Consider the following 24,455-nt stretch of genomic DNA (forward strand, 5'->3'; position numbering starts at 1 on the left):
TGGGATTAAAGGTGTGCGCCACCACTGCCTGGCCTGCCCAGCATTCTTGTTGCTATTTTCAGAGGATCTGGGTTGGGTTCCCAGTACCAACATAGTGGCTCACAACCATCTGTAACTCCAATTTCAGGGGATCATATGGCTTTTTCTGATCTCCTCGGGGACCAGGCACACACGTGGTACACGTGGTGTCCACGCAGGCAAGACATTTATATGCATTAAATAAAATAAATAAGAATTTAGCCGGGCGGTGGTGGCACACACCTTTAATCCCAGCACTCGGGAGGCAGAGGCAGGCAGATCTCTGTGAGTTCTAGGCCAGCATGGTCTCCAAAGCGATTTTCAGGAAAGGTGCAAAGCTACACAGAGAAACCTTGTCTTGAAAAACAAATCAAAAAAAGAATTTTAAAAAACCACAGCTGCTTGTTATGCCAGTACTAGGAGATCCCATGCCCTCTATTGGCCTCTGGACACTAGCATTCATGTGGCATACACTCACACAGACACACACGCATACACATAAATAAAAATAAACTATTTGGGAAAGAAAGAGGAGGTATGTAGGAATGTAATTCGTTGGAAGAGTGCTTGCTTAGCACGCAAGAGACGCTGGATTCGATGATTTCCATACAGCATATACTTGAGATGTGCAAGGCATGCTTGTAGTCCCACTCGGAAGCAGGAGGACCAGAGCTCAAGTCCTCAGCTACAGGGTGAGTGCAAAGTCACCCTGGGTTACAAGACATGTTCTCAAAAAAGAAATAAATAAATAAAAAGTCGTCACTTGTCACTTCTCTTCATTTTCAGTTTATTACAGAGCCTTCTAGGAAAAGGAGTGACTTCATACCAAGGCCATTCACAGACGCGCTCGACTTTGCTTACTATGGCCTGTAGGGGGCAGTGTGGCCGGAGGCCTCCTTCACCGCTTTCCTGGCTTTGGGCCGCTCTAGGTGACTCAAGAAACGACGAGTGCGCCAGGAGCGGGAGGTGGGTCAACCGGAAGGGGCGGGGTCAGCCCCGATCCCGCCCCCGGACCGCCTCTGCGCCCTCGCCCCGCCCCCCCCCCCGCCCGGGCTGCCATGGCCATTCCCGGCATCCCCTATGAGCGACGGCTTCTCATCATGGCGGACCCTAGAGATAAGGCGCTTCAGGACTACCGCAAGAAGCTGCTAGAGCACAAGGAGATTGACGGCCGTCTTAAGGAGCGTGAGTGAACGTTTCCAAAGTCTCTCATGCCTGGACCCACTTCCACCTCTGATAGAGCGGAGGCTTCGGCCGAGCCTGAAAACAGAGCGCCCGGCTTGAAGGCCTGCGTCCAGGGACAAGGCGCTTTGTCATCCCGCCCGGTGCAGCACCGCCTCGACCGTGGAAATGGCCCAGTCCCAGTCCGAGTGGCATAGGGAGCAGGCACAGTTCTGAGGTGGAAGGGGAGGGGAGGACTAGAGGAGTGAGGGTCAGGTGGGCTGGAGACATATCCCAGGTGCAAGTTAAGCAGGCTTGGAGTCTCCGGAACCGGGGACGGGAAGATGCTTGGGTCAAAAAAGCTGCCTGAGCAGAAAGCCAATGGTGAAGCCTGAAAGAGTGGCCGTAATAACCTTTCTCGTCTTTCCGTAGGCTTCATACTAGATGCCTGGTTTGCCCGCCCTGAGCATTTACGTTTTGAAAAGCCTGCATAGTTGAATTAGATGAGAGAAGACTGCAGCTTATATGATTCGGTGGAGAATTGCGTTGGTTGACTTTATGTTATAGTATAGGCAACCAGAGAGCAAGTCAGGTGATCCCGTGTAGCAAAAGGTCTGATTTACGGATTATCATTTAGTTTTGTAGCAAATCCGAAGATGGCAGGATGACATATTTTGTGGTTTGACACTGGGTATGAAACCTAAATAAAGTGAAGAGACCTAAGTAAACATTTTAACGCAGTTATTGTTTAATTTAAAATGTTGACATTTTATTATTTCAGTAAGGGAACAATTAAAAGAACTTACCAAGCAGTATGAAAAGTCTGAAAATGATCTTAAGGCACTACAAAGTGTTGGGCAGGTAGGTTATAAAGTTTGAAAGTGAGTAAGTAAGTTGACTTTTTTTTTTTAAAGCTGTTGGCAAAAGTTAATGTGACTTTTTTCTTTCTTAGATTGTGGGTGAAGTGCTTAAACAGTTAACAGAAGAAAAATGTAAGTGGATTAACTTACTAATCAGTTAAAAAGCAAAAACAAAAAGCCCCAGTTCCTTCCCAACTTTTGAAATGCCTATCTTATTTTGATTTTTGAGACCAGATACACTATTTTTGAGATCAGATACACTATGTAACTCTGGATGCAGCTTACTACGTAGAACAGGGTGGCCTTGACCTCATGAAAGGAGGTCTACCTGCCTTTGCTTTCCCAGTGCCAGGATTCAAGGCCATCATGGGAAGCTATTTTAATTTTTGTTACATTTCTTTGTGAATGTGTGTGAGGGTGTGTGTGCATGTGCTACAGCTCGTGGGGGAGTTGGTGTTCTCCTTTCACCTAGTGGGACCCAGGAACTGGACTCAGTCAGGTCAATGGGCTTGGCTGTAAGTGCCTTTATTTGAAGAGCTCTCAGGGTCACCCTGAAGTGCCTGTTATTCTAGTGACAGCAATGCCAGAAGGTGGTGTTTCCCATAAGCTAGATTTTGTATGTAGTGTTCTTGGAGGTCAGAAATAAGACTACACCCATCATAGATGTAGATAAATCTGTTTTCTAAATTTGTTTTTCAATTTGTTCTTTCTTCTAGTCATTGTTAAAGCAACAAATGGACCAAGATATGTTGTAGGTTGTCGACGTCAGGTAATACTTTCTGCCTGCATAAGGCTTTTTCACTGAAAGGAGCATTTTCATGTAAGTCACTTAATTCTTGAGATAGGTAGGTCAGGCATTGTGCTGGTAACTCCCAAGAGTGGTTTGTTAAGACACAGCAAATGATTAGCAAAGCCTGGATCCAAGTCATAGATTTTGCACCTGGAATTTCTTAGTCCCTACCATTTCACATTGTCTGAGTCAGAGGTGAGTACTTAGAAACCAAATCATTTTAGAACTAGAAAAAATTGCTTTAATATAATGTCTTTCTTCAAGAGGGTTACCTGTGTTTTACATTTAAAATATTCAAAAAATGTTACTTAGAGAGTAGTTAATTTTATAGTAGGTCATTTAGACCAGAATAAGCAAGTTGAAATACCTTTGAATTTCATTTTGCAGACATTAGGAAGTGCCAACAAGTAGCTTAGATCCAGTAGCATCTGCACTCTATGTACCATTCTATTCTTCAGGAAGTGGGTTTTTGTTTTTGTTTTTTTTCCCGAGACAGGGTTTCTCTGTGTAGTTTTGTGCCTATCATGGATCTTGCTTTGTAGACCAGGCTGGCCTTGAACTCACAGAGATCCGCCTGCCCCTGCCTCCCCAGTGCTGGGATTAAAGGCGTGCGCCACCACTGCCCGGCAGGAAGTGTTGACTGGAAAACTTTTTCTGAGTATTTCATATTGAGTTTATGTTTTCGTTGTTGGTTTTGTTTTATGCAACTGGATCTTGCTATGTAGCCCATATTGATTTTAAACTAACAATCCTGGTGCCTCAGCCTCCTGAGTGCCAGGATAGTAGGTATATGCCATTATGTCAATTTCAGGTTATAAAACATTAATACAGCAAGAGTAGAATAGTATTTAATATCGAGAGTAAGTCTAATCTTAGGATTTCAACATATAACTGGGTAATAGTCCAATCAAATATTAAAAGTCTGAGGGCTGGAGAGATAGCTCAGCAGTTCAGAGCACTGGCCACTCTTCCAAAGGACCCAGGTTTGATTCCCACACCTACATAGGGGCCCACAACCATCTGGAACTCCATTCCCAAGGGATCTGACATCCTTTTTTGGTGTCTGCAGACACCAGGCATGCACTTGTTAACGAGTGTATATGCAGACAAAACACCCCCATATACATAAAATAAACATTTTGAAATTTTACTCGGGTTGGGGATGTAGCTCAATAGCAGAATACATGGCAAGCGTGTGAGAAACCTGAGGTTCAATCCCTAGAAATGAAAATGTATTTTTGTGATAGCCTAATCAGGAGGGCTTTTGTATTCCTTTCAAGGCCCTGTAGATGCCAAAATTTGGCATTTCTAAGCTATTTCTTGATTGTGTTGAAATAGCTTCCCAAAAAGACTTTTTTAAATGCTTAATCCATTATATTTAGTGTTTTGCCTGTTTTTGCTTCATTGTCTGGTGTGTGTGTGTGTGTGTGTGTGTGTGTGTGTGTGAGAGAGAGAGAGAGAGAGAGAGAAAGAGAGAGGGGGGGGGGGGGGGGGAGGGAGAGGGAGAGAGGTGTATGTATGTGATTGTGATGCACCTATGGGAAGGCTAGAGCAGGACATTGTTCTCCGTGTTTCTACATTGAGACAGACTCTCATATAGAACTGGAAGTCTTGGCTAGGCTGGCCGGCCAGTGGTCTTGGGATCTGCCTATCTCCACTTACCAACACTGGGCTAACAGGCACTAGTAGCCATATCTGGTTTTTTACAGAAGTGAGGAAGGTGTGAGCTTGGGTCCTCCCTCTTGAAAACAGTGCTCTTACAAGCTGAGCCATTTCCTTACCCATCACTTCATTTTGAAATGACTAAGGTAACACCATCCTCTCCTGGTGTTATTTTGTACCTGCCTGGTCATTTCTCAGCCTTCCAACCCTAACAGCCACATTCACTTTGACGATGCTTTCGTGAGGGTCCACAGCCTTGACTATGGTTTGAACATATTATGTAGTGTCTGGAAGATACTGATGGGCCTTGCAGAAGAAGCAGATGTTACTAGGCAACTCCAAATCCCTCACTAGTCTCCCTCCCCCTCATCCCCCAGCACTGTTGTAATTAAAGTTTTGTCTCTAAAAATGCTGTACCCCTGAGCTTGGGCACCAAGAAACTTTCCAGAGATGAGAGCCCACTCTTGGTCTGGTCATTAATAAAGAACTAGACACTTTTAATTAATTTAGTCAGTGACATTATCAGTAACTATCTTGCATGGATGGATCATTTCAGTTTTAAAGAGCACAATCTCCTAAATTTGTAGCTCATTGTAGAGTTACATAACAAAGTAAGTTATGAGGGGCTGAAAAGATGGCTCAGTGGTTAAGGGCACTGACTGCTCTCCCAAAGGACCCGGGTTCAAATCCCAGCACCCACATGGCAGCTAACAACTGTAACTCAAAGATCTGACCTGCAGGCAAAACACCAATGCACATAAAATAAAAGTAAATAAATTAAAAAAAAAAATGGAAAACAAAGTAAGTTATGATTCTGAAAATGTATTGGCAAACAATTGGAAAGTAACTTTATTTCTGACAAGTGACATCTTAAGTATAATGTGCATCAGTTGAATATAACATCCAGTAAGTTACCATGCAAAGGTGTGCTGATATTCAACCTAATGTACTCAGTATAAGGTCTGTTGTATACAAAGGCAAGGTAGTTTGAGTTTTTACTTATTTTGTTTTGGTTTTTTTTATTATTATTATTTCTTTGTGTTTTGTTTTGTTTTGGTTGTGTTTGGTTTGGCTTTGGTTTTTCAATACAAGGTTTTTCTGTGTAGTCATGGCTGTCCTGGAACTCTTTCTGTTGACCAGGCTCACCTCCAACTCAGAGATCCTCCTGTCTCTACCTCCTGAGGCCTGGGATTAAATGCATGCACCACCATCACAGGCTTGCTTTCCTTAGTATGTTGATGAAAATCTCTTAAGAGAAAACAATGGTTTCCTTATTTTTTTTTTTCCCTGAGACAGGGTTTCTCTGTGTATCTTTGAGCCTTTCCTGGAACTCACTTGGTAGCCCAGGCTGGCCTTGAACTCACAGAGATCCGCCTGGCTCTGCCTCCCGAGTGCTGGGATTAAAGGTGTGCGCCACCACCGCCCAGCTTCAAAATATATTTACTTTCCCCCTAATAATGTTCACTAAGGGATTTTTGTTTTCCTATAAATATTCTGGTACCAGTTCCCAAAGTAACTTTTTTCTATAGATTTTGAATCAAAATAATGAACAAAATTATACTGAGTAATGAGCCTTGAGAACAAAATTTCAAAGTCCATCCTTTCTTCAGAAACATGGCCATTTCAATGGATGAGGACACTTGCCACCAAGCCTGACCACATGAATTCAATCTCAAGAACCATGGTAATGGTGGGAGAAGAGAACCAATTCCTGCAAATTGTCCTCTGACAATATGTGCACACTTTTTCACACACACACACACACACACACACACATGTAAAAAAAAATTAAAAGACTAAAAAGACAATCTTCGCCTCAGGTTTTATGTATTAGTGATCTTTGACTTTATCCCGAGGGTGCACAGAGGACACCCTTATGAGGGTCACATAGAAGTAACTGTAGAGTTTACTGCTTTATTGTCTCTTCTGTTGACAGAGCGTTTATAATGTGATGTTTGTGTCTTTGATGATATATGCAAGTAATAAAGAAATAGACACTTTAAATTAATTTAGTCAGTGACTAAATATTGAGCAATGTTTCCCTTTTTAAATGTTGGTATAAATTTTTTTTTTTTTTTTTTTTATAAAACCAGCTTGATAAAAGTAAACTGAAGCCAGGAACAAGAGTTGCTTTGGATATGACTACACTAACCATAATGAGGTGGGTTTCTTATTATTGTTTAATTTGCCTTTCAGTTTCAAAGGGAAGGTTTTCTAAAAACACATGACTTGTAGAGTCATCAGAGATTTTACTACTTCTTACATTTATTTATTTCTTATTAAGTTAAACGTCTTTAAGGTACTAATAGGTGCTTGCATAAGTCAACTGTTTATACTTACTATGTAACCTGAGAGAAAATAAGTATTTTGAAAAAAAAGTACCTGATTTTTTTCATTTTAGGTATTTGCCAAGAGAGGTGGATCCTTTGGTTTACAACATGTCTCATGAGGATCCTGGAAATGTTTCTTATTCTGAGATTGGAGGGCTATCAGAACAGATTCGGGAGTTAAGAGAGGTAAGTGCTATATTTCTTTATCTAAGACTACTGCACTACTGCTTTTAGGATATCTGAAGAGAGAAACAGGATATAAAATCATTTTGTTTGTTTGTTTGTGCATATTATCCGTTTGAAACTCTGATTTAGAGTAGCGGTGAATTTCTAGCTATAGACATAGCTGGTGTGTGTTTTTCTGGAGATGTATGGTGTTAAGAAAATCCTTTTTATGGCAAAAAAAAAAAAAAAGGTAGGGGAGAGTGAAGAACAATTGCTATAATCTAATGACCTTGCTATTTATAGTTTCCACTGTCTTTAGTGTACTTAGGTCAGGGCATGTAGGGCAACATGCTGTGTGGTTTTTCCATAAAGCCATAATGTTAACATCTCGGTACAATAGGGATTGTTGTTACCTTTGCTGTAAATGTTTTTATTTTATTCAAACTATTTGTTGTTCATTAGGCAAATACTGCCTATAGAAGTGACTTAAAGTTTTTAAGCTGTTTTTTCCTTTTTCCTTTTTTTAACTTTTTTGGTTTCTCTATGTAGACCTGGCTGTCCTGAAACTCCCTTTGTGGACCAAGCAGGGCTCAAGAGATCCCGCCTGGCTCTGCCTCCTGAGTGCTGGATTAAATGCTTGTGCCACCACCGCCCAGCACCTTCTGCTTTTAAATGATGAATCAGATTAGGATTGTCTTGTCTCATAACCAGGAAATTCTATTGTTGTACTGGTATATTTTGCCTGATGCAAGCCTAAGTGTTTAGGAATGACTGAGAAGGGTTGGGAGTAGTTCTTGGATGAGTAGTTCATAATTCTTAGACCTCTGCTTATTAACCTTTCTGAAACAGTTATTAAGGTATAGCTCCTTGAGCTGTTAAGCTAGCCGAGCCAGTAAACATGCTTGCCATACAAGCCTACTAACCCGAGTGTGATCTCTGGGGCACAGATAAAAGAGGAACACATGAAGTTCTCTTCCGGTGCCCACAAGTGTAATGTGGCACATGCGCCTCCTCCCCATCATGTGCAAGTGCACATGTACATACATGAGGGCATACATGCACGTGCATGCTTTTTATTCTCAGATATTTTAGATGTAGATTTTTTTTTCTTCACACTTTTGTTTGTCCTAACTATGCTTTACAGGCATAGTTATCACATAGACATTACCTCCTGTAGTTGGTACTATAAATAAATTGGATGGCCAGATCCTCCTCTTCCTCCTCTTCCTCCTCTTCCTCTCTTTCTCGTCCTCTTTCTCTTCCTTCTCTTCTTCCTCCTTGATAGACCTTCAGGGCCTTGGCCATGTTAGGCAAGCACTCTACCAACCGAGTCTCTGTCCAGCTCTTTATTTTTCTTGCTGTGAATTGAAGAGTAGAAAACAGAGCTGGTGTTTGTTTAGGGCTGTGACAGTGCCAACAGAAGAAATTTATATCTTTTCTCTCAGTGACCATTCATAGCATCAAAAACATTCTTTAGTTTATAACTATTTTGCGTTGTATTCTATAATTATTAAAGACATTTTTATTATTTGCTGGTTATTACTATTATTATTATTTTATTTATTTATTTTGTTTTATTGAAACAGGATTTTTTTGTATACCCCTGGCTGTCCTGGTACTCACACTGTAGACCAGGCTGGCCTCAAAACTCCAGAGATCCACCTGCCTCTGCCAACGGTGTGCTGGGATTAAAGCCTCCGCCACCACCACCTGGCTAATATTATTTCTTTAGTACTGGGAATTCAGTTCAGGACTTTGCGTGTGCTAGGCAGGTGCTCCACCACTGAGCTGTACTCTAGTTCTTTTTCACTCTGTCTCCTGAGACAGGGTCTCAGTAAATCACCACTCAGGACTTGAATTGGCAGTCATCCTTCATTAGCCTTCTGCAAGTGGATGCCAGCAGGCCTTGCTTCTCTGATTTCTTTATAGTAAGGCAAAATGTGAACCTGAGAAATGCACAGGTTTTAAGTACGCATTTCTGGTACATTCTTACAAAGTATATACCTGTGTATAATCTAATATATAGCTTGCTAAAGCCAACCATTTTTGATTTTTTTTGTTTGTTTGTTTGGTTGGTTTTTTTTAGCTAAGGATCGAACCCAGGGCCTTGCGCTTGCTAGGCAAGTGCTCTACCACTGAGCTAAATCCCCATCCCACCATTTTTTAATTTTAAGAGATCTCCATCTTAAATAAAACCAAAACTAAGTCATTTTTGTACAGCATGGGAAGTGTAGTTTCCTTATAGATTATATAGCATGGTATTAGTCTTTAAATATTTTAAAAAGAAACATGCAACTTTTTTTTCAGGTAATAGAATTACCTCTTACAAACCCAGAATTATTCCAGCGTGTGGGAATAATACCTCCAAAAGGCTGCTTGCTATATGGACCACCAGGTTGGTATCAACTTGTCTCTACCTCTTCAATAAAGGAGTAGATAAAGGATGAAAAAGTAGTCAGATGGGAATTTAATGTAGGCAGTTCCAGCCTGCACTCTACTGAGATCGAGAATGAGCTAAGGGTTGTGCGTCTGCTGGTCCCTCAGGCATTCGGCGTCCCTCTGTGCCTTGTCCCAGGCATGTCATTTTATAGACGATAGTCCTTAAACTGCAGTTCATGGAGATGGGTATTTCCAAGATGGCACCTTCAAACCAGAACTGCTGTCATCAGACTGATACATTCATTCTTTGACTCTTTCCTAGTGTGGACATCCACTGATGGCACAGAGGCACTGTAGGTCAGCTTGCTCAACAATGGCATTGGACACTGCTGTAGTCACTGCCGTTGAGTACCGTGTGCCCTCAGTGTCAGCAGAAATGCAGTTTCCCTCTGAAGTGTTGCTCCCAGAGGGTAAAATGATGGATTTGATTGAATTTTCATCCTGAGGAATGTTTTGTGTAATGAAATAGGAAAACACATGAAGTATGTTGTATGATTGCATGCTGAAAAATATGTGTTTAGGAAAAGCATTCATTTAGTTATTTGAGTGCCATCTAAGTGAGAGGCTTTACATGAAATAGTTTCTACTTGAAAGGACAGTTTGCAGTTTGTGGTGACTCAGACTGCTTGTTGCTTACTGGTGATTAAATATTGATTATTCAGACTGGCAATTGATTATTTTGCCTACAGTTTTCTGGAATGATTGAAATGAGTGGTACAACTTGTTAGTCACAAAATTCGAGATATCAAGTGAAATTGGAATTTTTAAGAATAACTTATTTTTGAATATGTGTGTCTTAGGGTTTCTATTGCTGTGATAAAACACCATGACTAGGGGCTGGAGAGATGGCTCAGAGAGGTTAAGAGCACTGGCTGCTCTTCCAGAGGTCCTGAGTTCAATTCCCAGCAACCACATGGTGGCTCACAACATCTACAGTGGGATCTGCTGCCCTCCTCTGGTGTACAGACAGAACACTGTATCCATAATGATAAATAAATAAATATTAAAAAAAAACAAAACAAAACACCATGACTATAAACAATTCAGAGAAGAAAGGGTTTATTTCAGCTTACAGCTCTCAGGTCACAGTCCATTGCCTAGGGAAGTCAGGGCAGGAACTCAAACAGAGCAAGAACCTGAAGGCAGGAGCTGATGCAGAAGCCATGGAGGAGTGCTGCTTACTGGCCTTGTTAAACTTAGTTTGCTTGCTTGCTTGCTTTCCTTATGTTTTGAGACAGGGTTTCTCTGTAGCCCTGGCTGTCCTGGATCTCACTCTGTAGACCAAAGCTGGCTTCAAACTCAGAGATCAGCCTGTCTCTGCTTCCTGAGTGCTGGCATTAAAGGTGTACATCACCACTGCCCGGTTGAGTATGCATATCCCATAATTGTAAGAATAATTTTTTACTTATTTCTAAAGTTCTGTATTCATTATGCTTAAAATTACAAGATCAGATACTCTCTCACACCTGTTAGAATGGCTGTTATCAAAAAAGGAGTGGATGGGTGAATGAATGTAATGACTAAGTGTGTTGGCAAAGATATGGAGAAAAAAGAAATGTTACATTACTGATAGGAATGTAAATTGATAACTCATTTTAGAAAACAGTATGGGGTTCTTCAGAAAATTTAAAATAAAACTACTGTATAACCAGCAATCCTGCTTTTGTGTGTGTGTGTGTGTGTGTGTGTGTGTGCGTGTGTGTGTGCAGGCATGTAGGCATGTGTATGTAAAAGCAGCTGAAATCAGTATGTTGAAGAGACATTTGCACACCCATGTTCATTGTCATATACTAGTTACAATAGCCAAAATAAGAAAACCTCAATATCTATCAATTTATGAAAGGAAAAGAAAATGTGGATTATGTACACAGTAGAATATGGTTTAGTCTTCAGAAAGAAGTAAGTCCTGTCATTTGTGTCATTGTGGATGGTCTTGCAGTGACACCGAGTGAGGCAAGCAGGCCCAGAAAGACAAATACCACCTGATCTCACTTTGGGGGGAGATTTTTTTTTTTTTTTTTTTTTTTTTTTTTTTTTTTTTTGAGCTGAGGACCGAACCCAGGGCCTTGCACTTACTAGGCAAGTGCTCTACTACTGAGCTAAATCCCCAACCCCTGGGGGGAGATTTTTGAAAGTTGAAATTGTAGAGAATAGTTTATTTTAAAGGGGCTGAGGAAAGAGAAATGAGCTGAGGTGAGCAATAGCTGTATTTTATATTTCCAGATTGATGAAAGAATACTTTGTTTTCACTACAAAGTAATAAACATATGAGTTAATAGATATGTTAATTAGCTTGATTTAATCATTCTACAAAATATATACCAGTGTCATACTTTTAATGTTTACAGTTATTTCCCAATTAAAATCAGGAATAGGGTTTGGGGATTTAGCTCAGTGGTAGAGCACTTACCTAGCAAGTGCAAGGCCCTGGGGTTCGATCCTCAGCTCAAAAAAAAAAAATCAGGGATATTTCAAGTTTAAATTAAAAGTTTTAATATGTCAAATAAATTACTTTAGAATTTTAATGGAAATTCTATTTGGGATTTAGCTTCAGTTTTAGAAAATTCACTACCAGTAGGATTATGTTGCTTTATGTGTCTGTGTGTATCTGTGTGTGTGGATGCCATATGTAGGTGAGTGCCCATTGAAGCCAGTTCTCCTGGGACTGGAGCTGCCTCATGGGGGCTAGGGACTGGACTCTGGGCCTTGGGAAGAGCAGCAAGCATTCTTTACCACGGAGCCATCTCTCCTTCTCTAAGACTATGTTGTTGAAAGGCTTTTAAAAATGGTTCTGCTTTTAACCTAACTACATTTGATATTTCTAGGCACTGGGAAAACACTCTTGGCCCGAGCTGTTGCTAGCCAGCTGGACTGCAACTTCCTAAAGGTATGGGGAAATTCTTTGATACTTATTGAAATGAAATTTATTTGAACTGTCGTCTAATTTATATATTATTATTTCCTTTTGATCAGGTTGTATCTAGTTCTATTGTAGACAAATACATTGGTGAAAGTGCTCGCTTGATTAGAGAAATGTTTAATTATGCCAGGGACCACCAGCCGTGCATCATTTTTATGGATGAAATAGATGCTATTGGTAAGAATGACACCTTTTAAATTTTATCTTCAATTTATCTTTTGTAAGTGTTAGAGGAAGTTGTTTAAAAACTGAAAGAGCCTCCTGCCTGACCAGTAGTTATAACTTGTACGCAATGGGTAGCACAGTGAGTGGGCATTCTCAGAGTGCTACCTGCCTGGATAGGACTTCTCAGAGGTTGGAGAGCAGGACCAGTTTTAGTAAATAACCTTGAACATTAATAAAACGAGAAATATTCCAAAGTCACTTCTCACCTAGTATAAGTCTGTTTAATTTCTGTGTAGTATTTTTAACCTGGGTACTATTACATTCTGTTTTATTGAATGATGGACACAGAGCAAAAGAGTAATGTGTATGTGTTTCCAAATTTATTACTTTAGGTGGCCGTCGGTTTTCTGAGGGTACATCAGCTGACAGAGAGATTCAGAGAACTTTAATGGAGGTAATATTTGGTAAAGAGGATATATGTAAAGAAACTTATTAATGAAAAAGTGAAGATTGCGTATTTGAAGTTGAAAATGTTTAGCCGTTTAGATGGAGAATTAAACATGAGATTTGAAATGTTGCCAGGAATGAGCACATTCATATGTCATAATTCCTAATAAGAAAACTTACTAGTCTGTCGTTTCTTACGATGGCTCAGTGGGAAGAGAGATTGCTTTGCAAGTGTGATGACCTGAGGTAAAATCCCCAGCACTCATTTAAAAGACTTTACTTGGCAGTTGTGCACCCATAACCCCAGCATAATGAGGGGTGGAGACAGGAGAACTACCGGGACCTGCTTACTCGATTACTGCCAGTGTGACTCCAGGTTCAGTGAGAGACTGTTTCCAGGGACTAAGGCAGAGAGGCAGGGCAGTGCGCTGACATGCTTCCACTGGTGGCCTCCAAAATCACCCCCCCACACACGCACGCACGCACGCACGCACACACACACACACACACACGCGCGCGCACACACACACACACACACACACACACACTCTACATCTACACGCACGCACACAGAAGGAATTAACTATTGCTGAAGAACAGGAAAATGGGAAAGGTTGGTAGTGGTCACCAAATAGACGAGAACAAGCAGTTGTGTTGTCTGCTAGGTACTGGAGTATATCTCTCTAAAAATCAAGTAGTGTGTATTTCAGACCAGTAAGAAAAAGTAATGTTTTCACCTTAAAGAAAGGACGAGTGAGGAAATACATATGTTCCACCTGATCTAAGTGTTATACATGTACGCATGTATTAAAACATATGGTACCATCCAAATGTGCAGGGTTTTTTGTTTTGGTTTGTTTTTGGAGACAGGATTTCTCTGTAGTTTTGGTTCCTGTCCTGGATCTCGCTCTATAGACCAGGCTGGCCTCGAACTCAGAGATCCGCCTGACTCTACCTCCCAGGTGCTGGGATTAAAGGCGTGTGCCACCTCTGCTGCCAAAAGTGCAGTTTTGATGTTAAAGAGGGAAAATGAAGAGAAAAATGGATGGGCTGGGTGTGGTGGCACACACCTTTAATCCCAGCACTCAGGAGGTAGAGACAGGAGAATATCTTTGAGTTTGAGGCCAGCCTGGTCTACAAAGCAAGTTCCAGGACAGTCAGGGCTGTTACACAGAAAAGCCCTGTCTTGAAAAATCCAACAAATAAAGTTATCGGCAAAATTCTACTTGGTAAAATTGCACCATTCTATAGTTGGTTTTTAATAAATCAGCTATTCAGATTATAAATTATATCATTTCTTAAGCATATGGCTTTGTGCTAGTTTGGTGATAGTATGAATAACACGTATTAAGATTGTCAATAATAGGGTTGGGGATTTAGCTCAGTGGTAGAGTGCTTGCCTAGCAAGCACAAGGCCCTGGGTTCGATCCTCAGCTCCGGCAAAAACAAAACAAAACAGTTCCTCATGTTGTGGTGAGGAACTCATATTATAGTTGGGCGGTCGTGGCACACACCTGTAATCCCAGCACTTGGGAGGCAGAGCCAGGCTGATCTCTTTGAGTTCGAGGCCAGCCTGGGCTACAAAGCTACAGAGAAACCCTGTCTCGAAAAACCAAAAAAAAAAAATATATATATATATTGTCAATAGTAAATAAGTTACATTTATGCTTATGGCTGCTCTAAAACACCACTCTTTATTGCTAAGACTGTGGCAACTAAAATAGAGTTTTTAAAAGTATCTTTTATTCTCTGACAGCTTCATACATACATGCAGTGTATCTTCATGTCTACCGTCTACCCTTACTCCTTCCTTCCTTCACCCCTCCCAGACACTCCTAACACTTGTCCCACCTTCGAATAACTCACTGAGTTGGTTAGTGTTTCCCAGCTGTCATCAGTTACCAGTACCTCCTCAGGAGCCCACCAGTGGTGATGCAATTATTGATTAGCTTGATGTTGGGCAGGTAGTTTGTGAGTTCATGACTGCAGTTCCCCTTCACATCCAGAAGATCCCGTTCTCCGGCTCTTTTCCACCTGACATCTTTCACACTGGAGTCAGCCTGGCGGGCAAACCAGTTTAATACTGGGGGAGATAGGTGAAGAAGGCAAACAAAGCAAGACCCCTGCTGCAAACGGAAACTAGGTAGCCCGGGGCATTCGATTTGAATCTTTTTGTGTTGCAGTGTTTGAAAATCACTTCACAGATAAATTGATCCACTCAGAAGATGAGCAGTTTTGCTGTTGCAGTTTTAGACAGGCTGTCTTCTGTGTAGCCTGACTAGACTAGCCTGGAACTTGTTATGGACCAGTCTGACCATTTACTTTGGACTGTATATACAGTATTTTAAACATACAATACAATCTTAGAAACCTTAAATTGGGGTCCTGGGAATATAATGCAGTTGGTAGAGTTCTTGGCTAGTATGCATGAAGCTCTGGGTTTGGTCCCTAGCTCCAGATAAACAAATTTAGGTGGCCCATGGCTGTAATCCAGCTCTTGCAGGTAGACTTAGTAAACCAGAAGTTCAAGGTCATCCTTAGCTGCATAGTAAATTTGAAGCTAGGCTGGGGTACATGAGACCCTGTCTCAAAATAAGAACCAAAACCAGAAGTATTTTAGAACAACACAATTATTAGTGTTATTCATATAACCGATAATGTTATCAACTAGCAGGCATCGTCTGTTAGCTAGTTATCTTTTAATAATTTTATCATTTCATTAAATTTTGTGTGTATGTGCACATACATGCATGTGTTTGGTAAAGTCTGTCTCTTGATTTTTTTTTTATTTAGTTACTAAATCAAATGGATGGATTTGATACTCTGCATAGAGTTAAAATGATCATGGCTACAAACAGACCAGATACATTGGATCCTGCTTTGCTGCGTCCAGGAAGATTAGATAGAAAAATACGTGAGTTAATTTCTTATCTGCTCTGTTTCTCTCTGTCTTTGGCAATTTTTTCTTCTTATCCACCTTCCTCTTGCCTTATTAAACCAACAACTGGAATACAAGATAATTTCTTATTATTTTCAGATATCGATTTACCAAATGAGCAAGCAAGATTAGATATATTGAAAATCCACGCAGGCCCTATTACAAAGCACGGTGAAATAGGTAAGAAAGCCGAGTGTTTCATTTGTGTGCAGTCTAGTGAATAAAGCACAGCACTATGGGACATTGCTCTTGGTTTGCTGAACCTCAGTTTGCTTGTTTGTTTATGGTTTTTTGAAGGCAGGGTTTCTCTGTGTAGCCCTGGCTGTCCTGAAACTCACTCTGTAGACCAGCTGGCCTTGAACTCCGACATCTGCCTGTCTCTGCCTCCTGAGTGCTAGGATTAAAAGCATGCACCACCATGCCCACCCATCTTGAACCTAGTTTTATGTTAAATAAACATGGTGGTTCTAATTGAATAAATTTTTGCTGAGCTTACAGTGAGTGCTAGGAGTTAGAAGTTCTAAGAGTGGCATGGTAGTGAAAGAGACAAATTCTGCCCTTGAGAAAAATGTCATTGTCACAAAAAATCAGATGAAGTAAGTGAAATATATTACAGATTCGATGGTGATAAATGGTGTGGAGAAAAGTGAAGCAAGGAGAAGGAGATGGGAAGTATCAGGAGATTTTGAAATGGGGGAAAGGTTAGCAGACTGAAGATTTTACCAAGAGGGCCAATATAGATATAGTATTTGCATGGTGTCTGTGGATAGACATGTACACTTGAGTGCAGGAGCCCACAGAAGACCATAGGTGTCAGGTGTTGGATCCCTTGGAGCCGGAATTACAGGTAGTTGTGAGCTTCCTGATGTGTGGGTTATTGGAACCAAACCTGGTTCTTCTATAAGGCAGTATGTACAAGGGCTCTTAACTGTTAAGCCATCTCTCTGGTCCCCAAGGAGATCATGTTGAAGCTATGGCTCGAAAAGATGAGAGAGCTAGATATAGATACTGGAGGAAGACCCCTGAGCAGATGGGTGCCTGGGACATTCAAGGAGCAAGCACGAGACTAGGGGCTTTGGAAGAGTAGGGCACAGTAGATAGTAGCAAAAGCCTTGGAAATGATGGTGGGGACTGGACTGTGCAGTGCCAATGGAGGCCATGAGGTAGGAACTTTGACTTTAAATTAGGATGCCAACCTCAAAATTTAGTTTGTTCTCAACAGGTACATGTTTAAGTGAATTTGAAAGTTGGAGTTCGTTTTTTGCTTTCAGTATTATTCTTGGCTCGGCCAGTCTTGTTTCATCTGTAACTTCTGCTGCCTGTTGCATGTTTAAAAAGCAAATGAATTTTAGACATACCATTTCCTGTGTGAATACTTCAGTTCACAAAAAATTGTTTTGATAGCCTGCTGGGGACACACTGGAGAGCAACAGAAAAAGAAATTATAGGTTATTCAATAAGAGAGATAAAAAATGGTGGGGGATGTGGTGAAAGCTTCCCTCCCAGATTTAAGATATCGTTAAAGTCCTCTAAAATAGTGAGACTTGGAAGTCAAACATGATGGCACAGGCCTGTGTTGCCCACACGTGGAAAGTAGAGGCAGGAGGTCAGAAGTTCAAGACCAGCCTCAGCTAGAGAGAGTCTGAGCCAGCCATAATTCCGTGAGACCTTGACTCAGTCGGTCATTTCATCAGTAACAAGAGACTGGATGTAGTTTATGGAGGGAGGTAAGATGTCAGGACTATACCATGTATGATGCAGACTATGGAAGGAAGCAGGAAAGGTTTAGGTTAGAGGGCTGGTGAGGTGGCTCGGTGGTTAAGGTGTTTGTCCCCAAGCCCAACAACTGTGATTGATCCAGCACTGTGTAGTGGAAGGAAAGAACCAAGTCCTGCAAGTTCTCCTTTGCCCTCCACATGTAATCCTTGGCCTGTACACCCATCCTAACAGACACATGTAATACGTGAATAAGAAGCCAGGCAGTGCTGGTGCACACCTTTCATCCCAGCACTCTGGAGGCAGAGGCAGGCAGATCTCTGAGTTCCAGGACAGCCTGGTCTATGCAGAGAAAGTTGCTTCAAAAAAAGCAAAATAAATAATCCTTGGCACACACACCCAAACTAACAGACACACATAATCAATCAATCAAGCAAACAAAAATACTAGAGGGAGAATGAGAGCTTGATGTCCTAGTGCTGGCGGTGGAGCCAATGCAGCGTCCTGGGAGTGGACCTCAGGGCCTGCAGGCTCGGGCAGCCCGTCAGCAAGGGGCTTGGGAGCGGTGGCAGTAAAAGTTCCCAGACCTTTCATTGTGATTGTGAGGAGAGGCCGCTGGGTTTGTGTATCTGCTGTTTGAGTTTGTGTGTACTTGATGCATCCAGGTGCCCTTGGAGATCAGAAGAAGAAATCAGATCCTCTGGAACTGGCGTTAGAGGAGGTTGTGAGCTGCCATGTGGGTGCTGGGAACCCGAACTTCGGTCCACTGCAAGAGCTCTTAGCCACCTCTCCAGTCCTAAGATTTCATTTACGGAGTTCTGCAAAGGAGGTAGAAGAAAGAGAGCTGTAGTGGGCAGGAATTAGAGATGAGCGTTGGCTGAGCTTTCTATTTTCTTCCTTTTTTCCTAAGACAGGGTTTCATGGAGTGTAGTTAGTTTAGAATGTACTGAGTAGTTGAGGATGACCTTGAGCTGCTAAACCTCTTGGCCTTTACTTCCCAAGGCTGTGTCCACACAGCTGGTTTATATGATGCTAGTGATCACACTCTGGGCTTTGTGCATGGTGAGAAAGAACTCTTTCAGCCAATCTACATCTGATGCCCCAGAGATTTTTTTTGGTTTTTTATACAATGAAAAGGTTTACCACATTTTCTTTTCAAGACAGGGTTTCTCTGTGTAGCTTTGGAGCCTGTCCTGGAACTTACTCTGTAGACCAGGCTGGCCTTGAACTCACAGAGGTCCACCTGCCTCTTGTCTCCAGATTGCTGAGATTAAAGGCGTGCGCCACCACTACCTGTCTTCTACACTTTCTTGAAATGCGGCTAGGAAAGTCTACGAAGAAAGGAACTGACGGCATTTTGTCTGTCTGAGTGTGCCTTTCGTTTCCGAGCCTGGAGGAGGAGCAGACTGAACCCAGGCTGCTGCTGACAGGCTCTCAGTCAGGCTAGGACTTTATGGACTCTTTGGAATGCTTTCTTGTTCTCAGAAAAAGAAAATGCAAACTCGAGTGAAGATGGGGAAGACTTGTTACAAATCTGAGGCAGAGGAAAAAGTGTAAAATGGTTACATGTGTGGGCTGGAGAAATGGTTCAGCAGTTAAGAGCACTGGCTGCTCTTCCAGAGGACCTGGATTCGATTCCCACACCCACGTGGTGGCTCACAACTGTCTTTAACTCTAGTTCCAAGGGCTCCAACATTCTCTTCTGCCCTCCGAGAGTACTTCACGCACATGGTGCACAGACAAAGATGCAGGCAAAATACCATACACATAAAAATACATTTAAATTTGTAAATGTTATTAAGTGCCTGTGTAAATGAGGGACTGGACTAGAGCAAAATGTGGTTTATGAGCTGAATTTTACTTGCCTGCTTTTTTTGTAATAAAAGTTTTGTTGTAGCACATCTGTACCATTCATTTATATACCATTATGTCTGTCTTCCCACCACAACAGTAGATGAAGTAGTTTTGACAGGACAGATAGCCCACAAAACACAGATTCTTACTGTTTGTGCTTTTGCACAAAATGCTTGTTGATTTCATAACTAGGGGAATCTAGTTTAGTTGGTTGACTGCTTTTAAAACCCTCTAGAATGGGCTGGGGGGCAACACAGCAGCAGATTGCTTGTCTAGAGTGTTTGAGGTTCTGGGTTCAATCACCATTCCCACCAAAACAAGAGAATTTCTTAGAGCTAGGCATAGTGTCACACAACTTTGATCCCAGCACTGTGGAGGCAGAGGCAGGAAGATCTCTTGAGAATTTGAGGTCTGCTGAGTCTATGTAGAAAGTTTCAGGCTAGCCAGGGCTACAAAGTAAGATCTTGTCTCCAAACAACAAAGAAAAACCCTTTACAACTTAATGGTTACAAATAGCTACAAATAGTTGACTGTTAGTGCTCATTTTTTGTTTCTATGAGGATTTTAAACTGGAAAGATTGATCTAAACAAATGATGCCAGTTTCTATGTATCTTCTACAAATCCTGAGCTCTCTCAAAATGTTACATAATGTGATATCCTTGGGAACCCCTGCTGTCAGGAAGCTTACAGTGACATGAACAGAATTAAGTGCTGACTAACTAGTCACCCAGAGATTGCAGAGATTGTTCTGCCCAGTATTGTCTGACAAAGGCATTCTATCGTTTGTTCATACGGAGTAGCCTGGGCTCTGTTGTTTCCCTCACTGACCTCTGTCAGACTCCTAACTAGCACAAAACTAGCTCGTCAACACATGTCTATTTCGTGAGGAAATAGACTTCACTTGTAACTACTACTGTTATTCCAGATCTGGTACGACTTGGAGTTAGCAAAGAAAATCAGAAAGCTAATAAATGCTTACTTTAGCATTTAAAGGTTCCGTTTTGATACAATAATGTCTGCCTTTAGTATATTTTATATTTGATCTCCATGACTAAAGTACATTCCATTTATGGCTACTGTTTAATAAACTTTTGGTTTTTCGAGATAGGGTTTCTCTGTGTATCTTTGCGCCTGTCTTGGATCTCACTCTGTAGACCAGTCTGGCCTCGAACTCTCAGAGATCTGCCTGGCTCTGCCTCCTGAGTGCTGGGATTAAAGGCATGTGCCACCACTGCCCAGCCAGTATTTTATTTTTCCTAATGTATACAGTGTTCTGTCTGCACCACGTATCCCTGTAGGCCAGAAGAGGGCACCAGATCTCATTACAGATGGTTGTGAACCACCATGTGGTTGCTGGAAATTGAACTCAGGACCTTTGGAAGAGCAAGCAGTGCTCTTAACCTCTGAGCCATCTCTCCAGCCCTAGTATTTGGTTTTTATTGTTTGACTTTTTTGTTTTGTGGGCAGTGATTAACTTTAGAAATGCTAGGCATGTACTCTACCATTGAGCCAATTTTTCTTAGAATACATTAGTTATAAATAAGATTCAGAAGCATGTCTCCTTGATTCTGGCTTACTTTGCAACGTTTTTATTTAGTTTTAGTTGTTAATGTTGTAAAATAGTAGCAAGGGTAATGCTAATCAAATTCAAATGAACTAGTCCATTAAAATTTTCTCTGTTGCAAAAATCAAGATTGGGTCTTTATTATTACTATTATCTTGTTAATTTCTTTTGTTTCCCCTAAACAGATTATGAAGCAATTGTAAAGCTTTCAGATGGCTTTAATGGAGCAGACCTGAGAAATGTTTGTACTGAAGCAGGTGAGAGCACAAAGCATATTTTTACCATCGATAACAAAGTTGTAAGTTTACCTAAAAGCAGAGAGCTGCACCTTGTGAGGATTTCAGTGTTTTGTGTTTTGTTCTGGTTTTGAGACTTGACTTCGAGAAGCAGATCGGAACAGCAAAAGGGAGAAAGTACACTATAGTAGTCCATTTTGATTTCTTGTAAGGGGCCTTCGGGAACCCCACAGAATTCCTTTGAGGATTGTGCGGCTAAAAGATGGAGCCTGGAACATTTATTTACCAGCATTTGTCTCCCAGTGGATGAAATCTGCCCTTGGGGTTGTTATCTCCCAAGCACTTCCTGATGCCCACGAGCATGATGAGGGAAGACTGAATTGCAGGACTGTTTGGCACACTGGCGGCTGGAACCAAAATGGACCAGTTCCTGGCTTTTTGGAACCCATTCCCTATGGAGGGATACCTTGCTCACCCTGATAGGGGGAGTGGGCTTGGTTCTGCCTTTGTTGACTCCCCCATGGGAGGCCTTACCCTCTCTAAGGAGTGGGTGGGGGCTGGAGGTGGGGGAAAACTGTGGTTGGTATGTAAAATGGAAAAAAAAAACCTTTTAAATTAAAAATTAACTTTAGCTGGGCAGTGGTGGCACACGCCTGTAATCCCAGCACTCAGGAGGTAGAGGCAGGTGGATCTCTGTTGAGTTCGAGGCCAGCCTGGTCTACAGAGCTAGTCCAGGACAGACTCCAAAGCTACAGAGAAACCCTGTCTCGAAACCCCCCCCCCCCCCAAAAAAAAATTAACTTAAAATAAAACTTTTAAATTAAAAGTGGACCAACTGGGTAGTTCCATGGGTATTTGAAAGATTTACTTTTAAAAGTTTGTGGTCCTGCAATTTGTTTAAAATGAAGTTTTTAAATACAATTCTGGATTTTTTGATACTAGTTTTAGTTTTGGTGACAAGTGACTTTGAAGTACCACCTAGCCAGAATCATTAGTTTTCACTTTCCATTCGGAATATTAAAATCCGAGACATGTCCGCAGTAGTTTTTGTAGTTACTATTTCAATGTTAATAAATCAGCTAATATATGACTTGAACTATCTAGGATAACTTATCATATTTCAAAATCTGTATCAGACTGCTTTATCAAGGTGAGACTGGAGTCAGAAGCAGTCCTGTTGAGGTTAAAGGTGATGCTATCAGATTTTCATAGGTGCCTTTTTCCTCTCACATTGAAAAACTTTTTTTTTTTAACTGATTTGATGGAAATTGCACATTAATGGGAACCATATATTTTTATACATGTATATATTGTATAATTCTTAGATCAGATTTAATTTACCTGTCTCCTCAAACAGGTAACCATTCCTTCATGGTGAAAACACCTAGAATCCTTTGTTCTAACTTTTTGAAATATACAGTAGACAGTGTTTATCCTGCCTCTCCCTCCCAAGCGCTGGGATTATAATAGACTTAGAATATGTAGTGCTAATGGTTGACCCAGCCTTTTGCAATCTAAGCAGTAAGTATACTCCACTGACATCTGGATCTTCAACCATAAGCCTTGCTTAGTGACAGGAAAGCAATACCAAAATTATCGGAGGTTGGTTGTTTAGTTTTGCATTGCTGGAAATCAAACCCAAGGCCTTGCATATGTTAAGCAAACACCCAACCTGTTCCACATCCCTAGCCCATGTGTTTTGTTCTTCTGGAGAATCACTGCATATGCTGTTAAGAAACTTCAGCCTAGAATTTGTAAGTCTTTGTTTTAGGTTTTTTTATTTTTATTAGGAATTACCATTGGAGGCTAGAAAAGCGGCTCAGAGGTCCTGAGTTTAATTCCCAGCAACCACATGGTGACTCACAACCATCCATAATGAGATCTGGTGTCCCTTCTGGCATAAAGTCTAAAATGCAGATAGAGCACTATATACATAATAAATAAATCTTCTTTTTTTTTTTTAAGAAAAAAAAAAAAGAGAATTACCATTGGACATAGACACTATGCAGTCCAGATTTAACTATTCAGATAACTGTGTTATCTGCTTCCTTTAAAAAGTAAAGCTTACTCTACTTATGGAAGTGATTTGGAGATAGTGAATTTTACTATGCTAGCACACTGGCTCAGAAGCAGTAACTCTACACATCTTCACAATACTTCACAGAGTTAAGATTAGTTTTCTTTCACCTTTCCTTTTGAGAGCAGGCCTTGACATGTTCCCCGGGCTTATTTCAGACTTGCAATCCTCCTGTTTCAATCCCCTAAGGGCTGAGATTATAGGCATGTGCCACTGTTCCCAGCTTGGTTTTCTTCTGCATCTCTAATTCACATGATAAGCAGCAGTTTTGTTTGCTTTCCGCAGGTATGTTTGCCATCCGTGCGGATCATGACTTTGTCGTTCAGGAAGACTTCATGAAAGCAGTCAGGAAAGTGGCTGACTCCAAGAAGCTGGAGTCCAAACTGGACTACAAGCCTGTGTGATTTCCTCTCAGGTCTTGATGGCTGCATGACAGACACTGGCTTAATGTCAAATTAAAGTTAAGGAAAATAATGTATGTATTGGCAGTGATCTCATTAAAAGTGAATAAACATGTATGAGCAACATAATAGTATGTAATTCAGTAATTCTTTCAAAATTGACGCAGAAGTTGTATGTTTATTAATGTTGCATTTACTGCAGCAATATTTACAAAAGACATGTTGAAGCTTTTCATATTTGCTTTGTGAGCATTTTGTACAACATTCAAATGGTTTGAGACAGTACAGGAGAGCATTTCTTATGACTTATTTTATATTTGTTTTCCTCATCCTGAAAAAATGGAATAAAATCTGTTTTAGTTATCCTATATATATTGTTGTCTTTTCTAAGAGCACATTTATTTTAGTCTTCCTGGTTCAGTAAGTAAATGAGTTGAGAGCCTGGATGAAATCGAAAATTAAGATAGGGTTTTGAGTTTTCTTAAAGTAGTACTCACAAAGTTCACAAAATTGTCTTTTTAAATACATCTTAGTGGTGTGGGTGTGGGGGTACATACATGCATTTGTATCTTCCAAGAAGTACTTACTTTTCACCTACTGCAGTTAGACTTTGATAGTTAATTTTAACTTTTTTATGATTAGAGGAACTGCTTATAGTTAATTTGGTTTATGTGGAAAAGATAGTTTCCTTTTGAGGCTGTTATAGTCTGG

General features: G+C 41.0%; 1 protein-coding gene across 1 annotated transcript; it reads left to right on the forward strand.

Moving 5' to 3' along the window:
* Positions 1-1,061: 1,061 nt before the first annotated feature.
* Positions 1,062-23,873, forward strand: Psmc6 (proteasome 26S subunit, ATPase 6). Its single transcript, XM_036199591.1, has 14 exons — positions 1,062-1,203; positions 1,961-2,040; positions 2,132-2,171; positions 2,756-2,808; positions 6,585-6,652; positions 6,893-7,007; positions 9,294-9,381; positions 12,251-12,312; positions 12,399-12,522; positions 12,903-12,964; positions 15,751-15,871; positions 15,995-16,075; positions 21,216-21,287; positions 23,629-23,873. The coding sequence occupies exons 1-14, from the start codon at positions 1,077-1,079 to the stop codon at positions 23,745-23,747; spliced, it is 1,212 nt and encodes a 403-aa protein (XP_036055484.1). The 5' UTR covers positions 1,062-1,076; the 3' UTR covers positions 23,748-23,873.
* The last annotated feature ends 582 nt before the right edge of the window (positions 23,874-24,455 follow it).

Source organism: Onychomys torridus, chromosome 9 (genome assembly GCF_903995425.1).
Source record: "Onychomys torridus chromosome 9, mOncTor1.1, whole genome shotgun sequence".
In the NCBI taxonomy this organism is placed as follows: Eukaryota; Metazoa; Chordata; class Mammalia; order Rodentia; family Cricetidae; genus Onychomys; species Onychomys torridus.